General features: G+C 38.5%; 1 protein-coding gene across 1 annotated transcript in view; it reads left to right on the forward strand.

Annotated features, from left to right (window-relative positions):
* The window catches only part of LOC139089257 (titin-like), a 76815-nt gene that overhangs the window by 5000 nt on the left and 55997 nt on the right, over positions 1-15818 (forward strand). Inside the window, 12 exon segments of the mRNA XM_070638726.1 lie at positions 1258-1802; positions 1804-2918; positions 2987-4605; positions 4849-6599; positions 6601-6850; positions 6911-7711; positions 7772-11727; positions 11792-13391; positions 13449-13736; positions 13794-14197; positions 14257-14443; positions 15468-15813. Coding sequence (XP_070494827.1) covers positions 1258-1802; positions 1804-2918; positions 2987-4605; positions 4849-6599; positions 6601-6850; positions 6911-7711; positions 7772-11727; positions 11792-13391; positions 13449-13736; positions 13794-14197; positions 14257-14443; positions 15468-15813 — 12862 coding nt within the window.

Below are 15818 nucleotides of genomic sequence, written 5' to 3' on the forward strand. Positions count from 1 at the left end.
AGTCAAAAATAGAGATGAACTCAAAACTAGATAAATCTAAAATGTAAAAGCATGTATCGTGTCATGTAGTATGCGTTTTAAGACAAATTTTTATGAGGAAATGAGAATTTTTGTCGTTTTGGGTTTGTCATGTTTTGTAAATTTTTCAATTTTAACGTTTGTATATATTTTATGACCTAAATGTCTAAGAAATGAGATTTGAAATGTTGAAAATGAGGAAAATTGTCGATTTTAGGTTGGTTTTAGTGATAAATGTCAATTCTATATCATTGAGGAAATATCGTTAAATTAAATTGAAAAATAATTTTTACTCAATTTATGCTCTAAAAAACTCATTTTCGTAAGTTTGAAAACTTAACTGTATCAAAACTTACTTATGAGCATACTCCTTGAAATGTGCATAGTATTTGTATATTAATGTTAAAAAAATGCACAGCTACGTACATAAAACGCGCAGCGATTCCTAGCAAACAAAGTGCATGCTGTCAAGTAACGAACACGCTGAGTGTAACACTCGCGAGTATGCTCAATTAGTAAATTAAATCAATCAATTTCTCGAGAGCATGTCTTTGTCTGTGAGAGGATATGCGAAAAAATCAGTGCTTTTAAATAAGTATTAAAAAAAAAAGAATTTATGACTTAGGTTTCAACAGAAATATAATTAATTCTGCAAAAAAATGGCAGAATAAAATTCGATTGCCAAGACTTATGATGACTTTGAAGAAATTTCAGAATTTGTATAATTATCCCGAAAAATCTCATAAAAGATCGCAATTCTCTTAAAATTCCACCCAATTGACTGTATAAAAAATCCATACATCCTCCACAAAATCTCTGCCCAAAATTTTCTCGATGTGATCACTCCGATGTCTCAATCACGACTGAGTGAAAATTAAAAATTTTTCTTCTTATTCCATAAAACACCAGCTAGATGCGTTGAAGATGCATCACATAAGATATTCAATCTTCATAAAAATATTTTCATTCTAAAAATATCAGACTACTCATGTTTATACTTGATCGCATGCCAAAAAAGAATTACTTCATCGTCGAGACAAACACAGATGTGAATGAAAATGTTGAATCAAAACAAACCGCACACAGATGTTAATACTGTATATACACGACTTTCCAATTTTCCAATTCGACGAACAAGTGTCGATTGTGTTTGCGGGGAAATTCCTTCCAATGCACAGACACAAATATAATTTTTTTTCACGATCATTTTTAAATACACGAAAACTTTTCTCGTTCTAGTTCAACAACACGGTGGTTATGTTCAACAAATTTCGCAAACACCAACAAATGGCGCACCAGCTGCTATTCAATACGTTCAACAACCGGTAACGCCAACATCTGCAACACCGACAGTTAATTATGCACCACCAATTTTTGAGCAAATTTTCAAAAATGCTCGCTTTGCTCAAGGTGGCAATGCTACATTCGAAGGACGTCTTAAGGGTACCCCAATGCCAGAAGTGTCATGGACACGCAAGGGTGCACCATTATTTGATTCACAAAAGTATCGAATGACTTATAATCAAACAACTGGTGATGTCACTTTGACAATCAATCAAATTGGACCTGGAGATGAAGGCGAATATACATGCCGTGCTCGTAATGCTGTTGGTGAAGCTATTTGCTCTGTCTTCATTCAACCTGAAGGCTTTCCAGCACCACAACTTCAACAAAGTAAAATCAATGTCCAACAGCAACAGCAAAGAGTTTATCAACAACAAACATCTAAGCAAACTAATGGATATTCCTTTACATCACATGAGGAAGAATTTAAGGTTGATACCTTTCGAGTACCGTCTGTTGCGTGAAGTTCATTTCCGTGAACAAATTACTCGTCGTTATGCTGGTGAAGTTGATGCACAACTTTCAAATTTCGTTGATCGTGCATTAGGTCCAGCATCACCACCACTTATTCAAGTTAAGCCACGTAACTCAAAACTTATTGAAGGTTCCGATGCCATTTTCTCAATGAAAGTTGCCGGTAATCCAAAAGTACGTTTAAGTTGGTTCCACAATGGCAATCGTATAATCCCATCAGAAGCTAAGCATGAAATTTCATACTCAAACAACCAAGCTACTCTCCGAATTAAAACTGCTTCAGCATCTGATTCTGGACATTATACATTGTTAGCTGAAAATACTCAAGGATGTGTTGTCTCATCAGCCGTTCTTGCTATTGAACCAGCACAAGAGCAACGTGCTTTTACACCAGCAGCTGATAATTATGCTGAAACAACAGAACAAGCAAAGGCATTGGCACCAACCTTCGTTAAAGTCTTCCAAGATCGTGAGACACAAGAAGGAAAAATGACACGTTTTGATTGTCGTCTTACTGGACGTCCATATCCTGAAGTCACTTGGTTTATCAATCAAGTTCAAGTTAATGATGATGCTACTCATAAAATTCTCGTTAACGAATCAGGAAATCATTCATTGATGATCACAAACGTCAGTCGATTTGATGGTGGTGTAGTTACATGCATTGCCCGTAACAAGTCAGGCGAAGTATCAACACAAGCTAGCCTTATTGTTCTCGAACGTGAACAAGTTGTTGCACCAAAATTCGTCGAAAGATTCACAACTGTCAATGTACGTGAAGGTGAACCAGTTAGATTGTGTGCACGTGCTGTCGGTACACCAGTGCCAAGAATTACATGGCAAAAGGATGGTGCACAACTTATTCCAAATGATAATCTTTATATTGGAGTTGATGGCGGTGCTACAGCATTGGATATTCCACAAGCAATGGCCAGTGATGCTGGCTGGTATCAATGTACTGCTCAAAATGTTGCAGGCTCAACAGCTACACGTGCAAGATTGTTTGTTGAAACCACCAAACCACAATATACCGAACAACGAAAGATGAACTTCCCTAAGCCAACTAGAGTCATTGAACCTGAGTGAGTATTAAAAATTTTACGACTTCCTTAATTAAATTTTTAATGTAATTTCTTTTATACCTTAACAGACCACAACCCGAACCAGAAATCATCTATTTAAGACATGTTGAACGTGCTAAGCCACATGCAGCTGCCGTTGAAGAAGATCGTGTCTATCCACCACCACAATTTATTGTCCCACTTCGTGATGTAAATCAAGTTGAAGGTGGCAAAGTGCACTTTGAAGCACGTATTGAACCTGTTGGAGATCCAACAATGAGAGTCGAATTCTTATTGAATGGAAAGCTGATCATTGCAAGTTCACGTGCCAATTGCACTTTCCAATTTGGATTTGTCGCATTGGACTTGATCAGCGTTATTGTTGAAGACAGCGGTGAATATGTCTGCCGTGTAACAAACGCAAGTGGTGTTGCTGAGTCACGTGCTGTTTTGCGTGTAACTCAAAAGCCAGCTATCGAAAAGTCAACTCAACATCCATCAAGCTTGGAATACATCCAACATTTAGAAGATTATTCCAAGTATCAACGTAGTGAAAGCATTGAAGAGACATCAACTCACATGCCACACTTCATCCGTCCATTACAAGACTTAGGTGATATTGAAGAAGGAAAGAATGCTCACTTTGAAGCCCAATTGACTCCAGTCTCCGATCCAACAATGAGAGTTGAATGGTACAAAGATGGTCGAGCGATTACAGCTAGCTCAAGAATCACAGCAATCTTCAACTTTGGCTATGTCTCCCTTAACATTATGCATCTACGGGCTGAAGACTCTGGTTCATATACAGTTCGTGCTGTTAATCGCGTTGGTGAGGCTTTAAGCACATCAGTCATTAGAATTATTTGCAAGGAAACTGTCACTGGAGATTTGGGTATTTCCGAACAACAACGTCATATCCAAAAATGTGAGCAATTGGAACAATATCATCAATATCAAAATATGAAGTTTGTTGAAGAACAGCCCGAAAGTACTGTCCGTCCAGAATTTAAGAATCCAATTAGCGATCAATTGAATATTCGCGAAGGTGGATTTGCTCATTTTGAAGCACGTCTTGAACCAGTCGGTGACTCAACATTACGTGTTGAATGGTTGAAGGACGGAAAGGTTGTTGAGGCTAGTTCACGTATCACTTCCTTCTTCAACTTTGGATATGTTGCATTGACCATCAAACAAGTAACAGTCCATGATGTTGGCACATATACTTGCCGTGCTTACAATGCTTTAGGTGAAGCACAAACAGCAGCTAAAATGACTGTCATCACTAAACAAGATGTCATTGTCGAGTCACAACATCAATTGGGTCTTGAAAGAATCCAACAATTGGAAGACTCAACACGCTTTACAAGAACAACAGTCACACATGAAAAGCAAAGAGAACAAGAAGAAATTTTGTTGAACATTCAGCCAAGATTCTTGGGACCAATGAAAGGAACCACAAAAATTATTGAAGGACAACGCGCTCATTTCGAAGTCCGCGTTGAGCCACAAAGTGATTTATCAATGCAAATTGAATGGTATCACAATGGTCAGCCAATTATGCCAGCTAATCGTATCCAAATGTATCACGATTTTGGATATGTTGCTTTAGATATTTTGGGAGTTCGTGGCGAAGATGCTGGCACATATACAGTTGTCGCACGTAATAATTTGGGTGAAGCTCAAACTAGCACTACAATGTTGGTAGAAAGTAAGGATGATTAAAACTTTTTAATTAGATAGAAGTAGCTTGAACCTTAATAATGCTTAATAATATCACCAATTAACCACAATATACTGTATAGCCAACTGACCTATATTAACAAAATTAACTTAATAAACTTTCTTAGTCCATAAAGTTATTTGAAGCATAAAAATGCATTATTTTCAATATAATTAATGTCTTCTTATTCTTAACAACTTTTTAATTCCAACAAATTAAAAAAATATTCAGCTCGCTCAAGCATTGATACATCAACATTACATCGCGGAACATACGAAAAAACACAACGAATGGAAGATTCCAAATTTGTCGAACCACAATATAATATCGAAGAAATTTGCCGTTCGAAGCCATACTTCACGGCACCACTTTCTGATCCACAACCGGTTCAGGAAGGAAGAAATATTCATCTTGAATGCAAATTGGAACCAGTTAATGATCCAACAATGAAGGTCGAATGGTTCCAAAATGGTCGTCCAATTACTGTCGGTTCACGTTTCCGTACCTACTATGACTTTGGATTTGTTGCATTGGATATTATTCATGCATCAACAATGGATGTCGGTGAATATACCGTACGTGCAACAAATCAACTTGGAAGTGCTCATACATCAGCTTGTGTCCGTGTCATTGGACAACGTGATGTCGTTACTGAGACACAAAATGAAATGTCATTAGAACATATTCAGTTCTTGGAAGATGGATCACGTTATCGTCGTGAAACATCTGAGGATGTCAGCATCGCTCAAGCACCAACTTTCACTCGTCCATTACACAATATTGAGACAATTGAAGGAACAAATGTTCATCTTGAATGTCGTTTGCAGCCAGTCAGTGATCCATACATGAGAGTTGATTGGTTCGTTAATGGAGTTCCAGTCAAGACAGGTCATCGTTTCAGACCAGCACATGACTTTGATTATGTTGCTTTAGACTTACTCGGAGTTTATGCTACTGACTCTGGTGTCTATACATGTCAAGCACGCAATCAACTTGGTGAGGCTGTTACATCATGCTCAGTCAAGATTATTGCCAAGAAGGACTTGATTATGGATTCACAATATCCAGCTGGTTTGGAAAAGATCCAATACTTGGAAGATACATCACGTTATCAACGTAATGAATATGTCGATGAAATTGTCAACATCAAGCCACGTTTCCTCACCAAACCAAAGAGTTTGGAAGGCATGAAGGAAGGTCAACATGCTCACTTTGAATGCAAACTTGAACCAGTCACTGATCCAAACTTGAAGGTTGAATGGTTCAAGAATGGAAGACCAATTGCCATTGGACATCGTTTCCGTCCAATTCATGACTTTGGTTATGTTGCACTTGACATTACTGACTTGATTGCTGAAGATACAGCAACTTATACTTGCCGTGCTGTCAACTTGGTTGGCTATGATGAAATCAATTGCAATCTTATTTGCAAAGGAAGTGCACAAATTTTGACATCAACTCAAAATGAAGTTGGACTTGAACAAATTCAGTTCTTGGAAGACAAGTCACGCTATCAACGTCACGAAGAGATTGATGAAGTCTCCAAACAAGCTCCAATCTTCACAACATCATTGAAGAACATTGAGATCCGTGAAGGTCAACGTGCTCATTTTGAATGCCGTTTGATTCCAGTGTCTGATCCTCATTTGAAGGTTGAATGGTATCACAACAATGTCGCATTGAAATCTGGTTCCAGATTCACTGAAACTAACAACTTTGGATTTGTTGCTCTTGACATCATGGCTTGTATGCCAGAAGACTCTGGAACCTATACATGCCGTGCCATCAATCAATTAGGTGAAGCCATTACATCAGCAGTTGCTGTCGTTCATTCACGTAAAGCAATTGTCATGGAAACTCAACATGAAGCAGCTCTTCAAAGCTTGAGAATCTTGGAAGATACTTCACGCTACCAACGCGATGCTGTTCAAGATGAAACAATCACTCAAGCTCCAGTTTTCACATTGCCTGTTCGTGATGTTAAAGACTAATGAAGGTCATGCCGTCCATTATGAAGCTCGTTTGATTCCAGTTGGAGATCCAAAACTTACCGTCCAATGGTTCAGAAATGGAGTTCCAATTGAAGCTTCAAATCGCATCTCAACCATGCATGATTTCGGTTATGTTGCTCTTAACATGAAATATGCCAATCCTGAAGATTCAGGAACCTACACTTGCCGTGCTATCAACGAACTTGGACAAGCTGTCACATCAGCATCACTTATTGTTCAATGTAAGTGACAATTTTGAATTTTTTTAAATTTTGACTAATTTTATGATTTTGTATCTACAGCCAAGGCAGCTTTGGACTTGCAAACTCAAAACGAGGCAGCTCTCGAGAAGATTCACATGCTCGAAGACTCAACACGCTATCAACGTCGTGAAGATGAAGAAGTCATTGTCACACAACCACCACACTTTACTGTCAAATTGATGGGACCAAGCAACTTGAAGGAAGGTCAATCAGCTCATTATGAATGCCGCATTGAACCATATCCAGATCCAAACATGAAGGTCGAATGGTTACATAATGGAAAACCATTACAAACTGGTCATCGTTTCCGTACCAATAATGACTTTGGATTTGCATCACTTGATATTCTTACTGTCTATCCAGCTGACAGCGGTGAATACACATGCCGTGTAACTAACCGTTTGGGACAAGCTCAATCAGCTGTTAAGTTGAATGTTGCATCACGTTCATCAATCATCCATGAAACACAAAACGAAGGTGCCATGGAAAAGATCCAATATCTTGAAGATGCATCACGTTATCAACGTCGTCCAGAAGAAGAGCAATTCACTGCCGAAAAGCCACAATTTGGTCGTCCATTAAGAAATGCCAATGTTAATGAGGGAGTTCCAATTCACTTGGAAGCTACTCTCGTTCCAGTTAACGATCCAACCATGAAGGTTGAATGGTTCGTCAATGGACGTCCAATTCCAGCTGGTTCACGTTTCAGAACAACATATGACTTTGGATTTGTCGCATTAGACATTATGGATGCTCATGCTGAAGACACTGGAACTTACATGTGCAAAGCCAAGAATGCCGTCGGTGAGGCTATTACGACTTGCGCTGTAAAAGTCACAGGTAAATTATACTTAAAGTTTATAACTTTTGGAACTGCCAATAATACAATTTTACTTTTAGCTAACAAAATTTTGTACTTGGAAACATTGGACGAAGACCGTTACAAGAAGATTCAAGAACTTGAAAGCTATCATCAACCAAAGATTGTTGAAGCTGAAACACCTGGCCAAAAACCAATCTTCCTTACTCCACTTAATAGCTTGGAGAATTTGAAGGAAGGTGATTATGCTCATCTTGAATGCCGCGTCGAACCAATTAATGATCCAGATTTAAGAATCGATTGGTTTGTCAATGGAAAGCCAATTCGTGCTGGTCATCGTTTCCGTACAACTCACGATTTCGGATATGTTGCTTTGGATATTCTCTATGCTTACGGTGAAGACACTGGCACTTATATGTGTCGTGCAACCAATAAGCTCGGTGAAGCTGTAAGCACATGCAATATCAAGGTTGTCAATCGTCGTAGCATCATTTTGGATTCACAACATCCAGATGGTTTAGAGAAGATCCAGAAATTGGAAGCTCAAGTACGTCCATCCAAATTGCAAGTTGAAGATCAACCTGTTTCACCACCACGTTTCGTCACTGAAATGCGTGGAACAACTGAAGCTGCTGAAGGAACAACTGCTCACTTTGAAGGTCAAATTGAACCAATCCATGACCCCAACTTGCGCATTGAATTCTTCCATAATGGTCAACCATTACAATCAGCTTCACGCTTCCATACAACATTCGATTTCGGTTATGTCTCATTGGACATTAGTCATGTTGTTCCAGAAGATGCTGGTGAATATACAGTTAAGGCATATAATGCTCTTGGACAATGCAAGTCATCAGTTAACTTCAAGGTTGCTCCTAAGGGAAGCATCATCTATGACACTCAGATTCCTGGAGGTTTAGAGAAGATCAAGGCTCTTGAATCTGCTCAACCATGGCAAAGACCAGAAGTTGCTGAACCATCCACAAAACAAAGACCAGTCTTTACTCAACCATTACAAAACATTGACTATATTCCTGAAGGTCAAAATGCTCACTTTGAAGCTCGTTTGATTCCAGTTGGTGATCCTAACTTGAAGGTCGAATGGTTCAGAAATGAGAAGCCAATTGAAGACAGTTCACGTATTAGAACATCACATGACTTTGGATATGTCTCAATGGACATCTCACACATTCGTGATGATGATCAAGGTGTCTACATGTGTCGTGCCACAAATCCACTTGGTGAAGCTGTTACAACTGCTTCAATGAAGGTTGGAACAAAGGCAAGCATCCTTTTGGATACACAACATCCAGAAGGTATGAGAAAGATCATGAAATTGGAACAACCACTTGCAGCACGTCCAGAAGAACCTGATCGTGACTTTGAGAAACCAATCTTCACTCAATTGCTTACTGGACCATCAGAAATCTGGGAAGGTCAAAATGCTCACTTTGAAGCACGTGTTGTTCCAGTTGGAGATCCATCACTTCGCTTTGAATGGTTCGTTAATGGCAAGGAACTTAAATTGGGATCAAGAATCAAGACAACAACTGATTTTGGATTTGTTACACTCGATATCATCGGATCAGTTCCAGAAGATGCTGGTGTCTACATGTGCAAAGCAATCAACAAAGCTGGTGAAGCTGTATCTTCAATTTCAATGAAGGTTCGCTCCAAGTCATCAATTGTTGGTGAGAGCTTGTTGCCAGAATCATGGGAAAAGATTCAATTGAAGGAAGCTTCAATGCAACAACGTCCAGATATGTTCCCAGACTTGACACCACAACAAGCACCAGTCTTTATCCAACACTTGCAAAGCTACGATAAGCTTGTTGAAGGCCAACACATTTACCTTGAAGCAACTGTTGAACCAAAAGCAGATCCTAACTTGCGCATTGAATGGTCCAAGAATGGAATTCCACTTACAACTGGAGCTCGTATTAAGAGCACATTCGATTTCGGTCTTGTTGGTATGTCAATCAACTCATTGCGTGATGACGATTCAGCCATTTACACATGTAAGGCTACAAATCTTTTGGGAGAAGCAGTCACAACATGTACATTGAAGGTTGAAGATAAGCACTGGTTGTTGGGTGAATCATTACATCCACAATCATTGCCAAGAATTATTGACTTGGAAGCTCCACGTGGTGGTAAGGCTGAATCTGGAGAACCAGTCTATGAATCACCAGTCTTCATCACTCATCTTAACAACGTTGAATGCAAGGAGAATGACAATCCACACTTCGAATGCAATGTTGAACCATCAAAGGATCCAACAATGAAAATCGAATGGTTCGTCAATGGAAAGCCATTGCCAGCTGGTGCTCGTTACAAGACAACTTACGATTTCGGATTCTGTTCATTGGATATTATTGGAGCTTATGCTGAAGACTCTGGTGTCTACACATGCAAAGCTACAAACAACAAGGGAACAGCATCAACATCAGGTACCCTTAAATGTACTGGAACTGCTACAATGTTCTTTGATACACAACATCCACAAGGCAAAGCTGGTCTTGATGCCGTTGAAGGAAAGGAACGTGACATTGCTGACAAGTATAAGCGTCAAACATCAGTTCCAGAAAAGGATTATGGTCCACCAGAATGGATTGTATCCGTTGAACCAGAGAAACGTCTTGGTGAAGCTCAACCATTACATTTGGAGGGTCAAGTTGAACCAAAGGAAGATCCAAATCTCAAGATCGAATGGTACTTCAATGGAAAGCAATTACAACATGGTTCTCGCTTCAAGTTTACCAATGACTTTGGTTTTGTTACATTGGATTTGACAGAAGTCTACGAACGTGATCAAGGTGTCTACACTTGCAAAGCTGTTAACAAGAAGGGAGAAGCTTTCACATCATCTACAATCTACTGTACATCAAAGGAAAGTCTTATCGAAAGAACTCAACATCCAAAAGGAAAGGAAGGCTTGGAAGCTATCCAAGATTTGGAAGAATCATTACGCAAATCAGCAAGTGGACCAATTTCCGATGATGAAGGTCAAGCACCAAGATTCACATCCGAATTCGTTCCAATCTCCAACATTGTTGAAGGTGAAATTGCTCACTTTGAAGCAACTCTTGTTCCAACTGGAGATCAAAGTATGGTCATTGAATGGTTCCATAACGACAAGCAAATTGATGCTAGTCACAGAATTCGTACAGTCTATGCCTTCGGTATGGTTATTTTGGAAATTTTGGGTACAAAGATTCCAGATTCAGGAACCTACACATGTCGTGCAACCAACAAGTATGGAAAGACAGAACAAAGCGTCACTTTGGGATGCGTTGACAAGTCAGCTGGTCAACCACCCAAGTTCACAACTCAAATTCAAAAACTTGAAGGACTTAAGGATGGACAATCTGCTCACTTTGAATGTACATTGGAGCCAGTTGGTGATCCTGATATGAAGGTCGAATGGTTCCATAATGGAGTTCCAATGAGACACTCAACACGTATAAAGCCAGTTTCAGACTTTGGTTATGTCTTGCTTGATATTGCATACGTCCAAAGCCACGATTCAGGTGAATACATCTGTAAAGCATCCAACAAATATGGTGAAGATTATACACGTGCAACTATTCAATGTTACGGAAAGGGTGGTGTCTTCTACGATACATTACAGCCCGATTCATTGGCTCGCATTCGTGAACTCGAAAGCTTGGGTCAACAACCAGGACAACAACCAAGCAGTCCAACCGGTGAAGCACCTAAATTCACTAAACAAATTGATAGCTTGGAGAAATTGGTTGAAGGACAAAGTGCTCACTTTGAAGCTCGTCTTACACCAACAAATGATCCAGACTTACATGTTGAATGGTACTGGAATGGAAAGAAACTTCCTCATGGACATCGTTTCAGAACTTTCCATGACTTTGGAATTGTCATTTTGGACATTTTGTATTGTTATGAGGAAAATTCCGGTGAATATGAATGCAGAGCTGTTAACAAATATGGAAGTGATTCCACAAAAGCCACACTCAAATGTTTATCAAAGGCTAATCTTATTTTGGACTCGCAACTACCAAGAGTAAGTTGACTTGACTTTATCTTAATTCCAATATAATTTAATTCCTTTACTTAATTACTTTTAGGGCATGGAAGGTGGTTTAGAAAAGATTCAGACATTGGAGGATTCATTAATTCGTGATCGTGACGATAGATCGATTGAGAGAGGTGGCAAGGCTCCTGTATTTACAGTTCCATTATCAAACATTGATAGTTTACGTGAAGGCGAAAGTGCTCACTTTGAAGCACGTCTTACACCAACTGATGATCCAAAATTGAAGGTCGAATGGTTCTGGAATGGAAAGCCATTGAAGACCGGCTCAAGATTCCGTACATTCTGCGACTTTGGATTTGTCATTTTGGAAATTTCACCAGTTTATCCTGAAGATTCAGGTGAATATTCATGCCGTGCAACTAATGATTATGGTGATGCAGTCACTATATCAACAATGAAGGTTCAAGGCAAGAGAAGCATCATCTACGATTCACAATTACCAAAGGGTATGGAAGGAACAATCGACAAGATTGCTGAATTGGAAGGATTGGGTGCAGGTCCAGGACAAATTTCACCAGATGATGATTCAGGCAAACCACCAGAGTTCATCACAACACCAACTGATTTGGTTATTAATGAGAATCAATTGGCTCACTTCGAGTGCCGTCTTACACCAGTTAATGATCCAAGCATGAGAGTTGAATGGTACCATAATGGAAAGGCATTATGGGCTGGTTCACGCATCAAGACAATCAACGATTTTGGATTTGTTATTTTGGAAATTGCTGGATGTTATCAACGTGATGGTGGCTTGTATACATGCAAAGCTACAAACAAGCATGGTGAAGCATCAGTATCATGCAAATTGCAATGTCGTGGACGCCAAGGAATCATCATGGAACCACAATTGCCATCAAGTTTCAGAACTGGAACAGAAGCTATTCAAAAATTGGAAGAAAATCTTCACAAGCGTGAAGAAGCTCCAATTGATGATGAGACACCAAATCCACCAAGATTCCTTATCGAAATCAAGGATAATGTTGATATCCCAGAAAGTGGACCACTTCACTTCGACTGCCGTGTCGAACCAATCAACGATCCATCAATGCGTATTGACTGGTATCATAATGGACGTCCATTTGCTACTGGTTCACGTGTTCATATGTTGAACGATTTCGGCTTTATTGCACTCGACATGGACTATGTCTATGCTCGTGATTCAGGTGTTTATGAATGTCGTGCAACCAACAAATGGGGATCTGCATCAACAATTGCCAAGGTTATTGTTAAATCAAAGACCAACATCATTCTTGATTCACAATTGCCAGAAGGTATGACAGGCGAGAAGTTGAAGGAATTGGAACGTGGACCAGTTTCACAAGCACCAAAAGACGACGCTGTATTTGGACCACCTAAATTCGTCACACTCATTCAATCACTTACTGTTGAAGAATCCGACGCAATTCGCTTTGAAGCACGCGTTGAACCAAAAGAAGATCCAAGATTACGTATCGAATGGTACCGCAATGGCAAACCATTGCCATCTGGTCACAGATTTAGAACACTTTATGACATGGGCTTCATATCTCTTGACGTTCTCTACGTTTATGCAGAAGACAGCGGAGAATATACATGCCGTGCCGTAAATGATTATGGTGAAGATTTCACAAAGGCTTTCGTCACATGCAAGAGTAAGGAACTTTTTGGTCATCCTTGAATTTTAAAATTAATAACATTATTTTTTCCAGAACTTCCATCAATTATCTTGCAAAACCAAATTCCAAAGGGTATGCAAAAATCTGAGACCGTTATGCAAATGGAGGCAACGATTAAGAAATATACATCAGAAATCTTCCTTACCGAAGACGATCTGTTTGATCCCGATCGCAAGCAGCCTCCACGATTCGTTACACAAATCAAGAGTCAAGAAAAATTGGTTGAGATGCAATCAACTAAATTCGAATGTCAATTGGCACCAGTTGGTGATCCTAACATGCGTGTTGAATGGTTCTTCAATGGAAAACCACTTTCATTCAGTAAGTGTTGATGATGTCAAGTTATGATCAGGAAGTAAAATGTCATTTCCATTCTAGAAAATCGCTTTACACCAATTTACGATTTCGGTTATGTTGCAATGAACTTCGGCTGGGTCTACCCAGAAGACAGCGGTGAATATTTGTGCAGAGCTACCAACTTGTACGGTATGGATGAGACAAGAGCTTACATCAAGACAGCCGGCAAACCAGGCATCATCTACGATTCACAATTACCAAAGGGAATGAAGAGCTTGAAACAAATCCGTGAGATTGAAGCTAATCTCAACAAGGTTCCAGAGGAGAAGGTCGAACCAGAGAAGGCAAAGATGAAGCCAACATTCGTGTTGTCACCGGATCCAGTTACCATCGAGGAAGGTGAATGGGCTAGATTCTGCTGTCGTGTCACTGGACATCCAAGACCACGTGTCATGTGGTTGATTAATGGACACACTGTTGTCAATGTAAATTTATTTCACATATTTTTGAACTTGCAGCTTATAATTGTCATAAAATTTTTTAGGGTCAACGTTACAAGCTGTCATATGATGGCATGTATCACTTCGATATTCCAAAGACTCGTCAATACGATACCGGTAAAATTGAAGTCATTGCACGTAACTCTGCTGGTGAGGCAATTACATCAACTGATCTTGAGGTCATTTCTCGCAAGGATGACTACCGTGGTGTTCTTAAGAACTCACCAAGACGTAAGTTTTCACACACATTTCACTCATTCGTTCATATAAACTTTAAACTCTAAAATGAAAAACTTAAAACGTAAAAAACTAAAACATAAAAAACTGTTTGACAAAGAATTGGTTTTCTTTACAATCTCAAAATTTTTATACTAACATGTTTACACTTAAGCTTCAGAGTGCAGTCAATAATACAATAAACACCACAGTTTTAGGAAAATTGCTTTTAAAGCTTGTAAATATAACATTAAGATGAAGATTGATATTTTTGGCATTTAACGAACTTTTGAAATTTGAATGATTGATGCAGAAGTTGTAGGGTTTTAAAAAGATGCAGAAATATTTGAAAGGTTCTAGATTTAGTAAACAAGGAAATTTTTCAGTGAAAAAATAGAAAATTTTAGTTTAAAAGTGGATTAAAGTCTGAAATAGAAATTTTATTGATCTCAAAGCATGTTAAGATACTAAAAAGTGATAGTTAAGTATTAAAAATTCAAACAATTTAGTCTGAAATCAAAATTTGGAGAAAAATTTAATTTTAAGCTTAAATTATAAGCCAAACTGATCTTCATCTTAACACTGTACACAAATTTGTCTGATAGAATCAGTAGTCAACAATATTTTCTGTACATATCATGTAAATTCACATTGTGATCTCATTATTCATTCCATCTATTATTTTTTATAAGTTTCACATTCCATAACCTCTCCATCCTGTTTTCCTAAAACTTGTTTTGCTGCAAATCTTTTATTCTATTCTTTACGAAAGGATCTCACTCAAGTGGTGGTAAATTTTTTTAAATTATTTTTAATCTTATGATTTTAAACTTATTTTTTCATTTTTTGAGGGTTTGTATCATTAACTTCAACTATCCAAAGCTTGGCATCTGAATCGCTTCGCATGAGTTTAATTTTCTTTTCTCTCAACAGGACTTAAAATAAACTATCTTAAAATAAAAAACTTAAACTATAAATTCATATCTACTCATCTATTCCATACATTTAAACTTAAATTTAATGAAATTTCTATCCATAGCATGGTATGATTATGATCTAGTCGCTTACCAAAAGGAACGTTATGTAACAGATTTAGAGAAAACATTTGAGGAGCGCAATCAAACAATTCAAGAACGTGGTGGTGTTGACCTCAATGCCGTTCATCTTAAACCAAAGGAAGTTAAGTCTGAACAACCAGATTGGCAGAAGACTGTCAAGAGCAAGAAGACTAAAGAATATTATGACAAATTGTCAGAACTTGAAAGTGAGCAATTGGTTAAGGAGCAGAGAATTAGAGAATCAACTCATCAATATGCTCAACCTGGAGATGCTGCAGGCAAAAAATCTATTGCCAAGGGAATGGCACATTTGTACGAATCTCAACTGTAAG

This window comes from Chironomus tepperi, unplaced genomic scaffold (assembly GCF_022539635.2).
Source record: "Chironomus tepperi strain 1889 unplaced genomic scaffold, CSIRO-AGI_Ctep_v1 contig_176, whole genome shotgun sequence".
Taxonomy (NCBI): Eukaryota; Metazoa; Arthropoda; class Insecta; order Diptera; family Chironomidae; genus Chironomus; species Chironomus tepperi.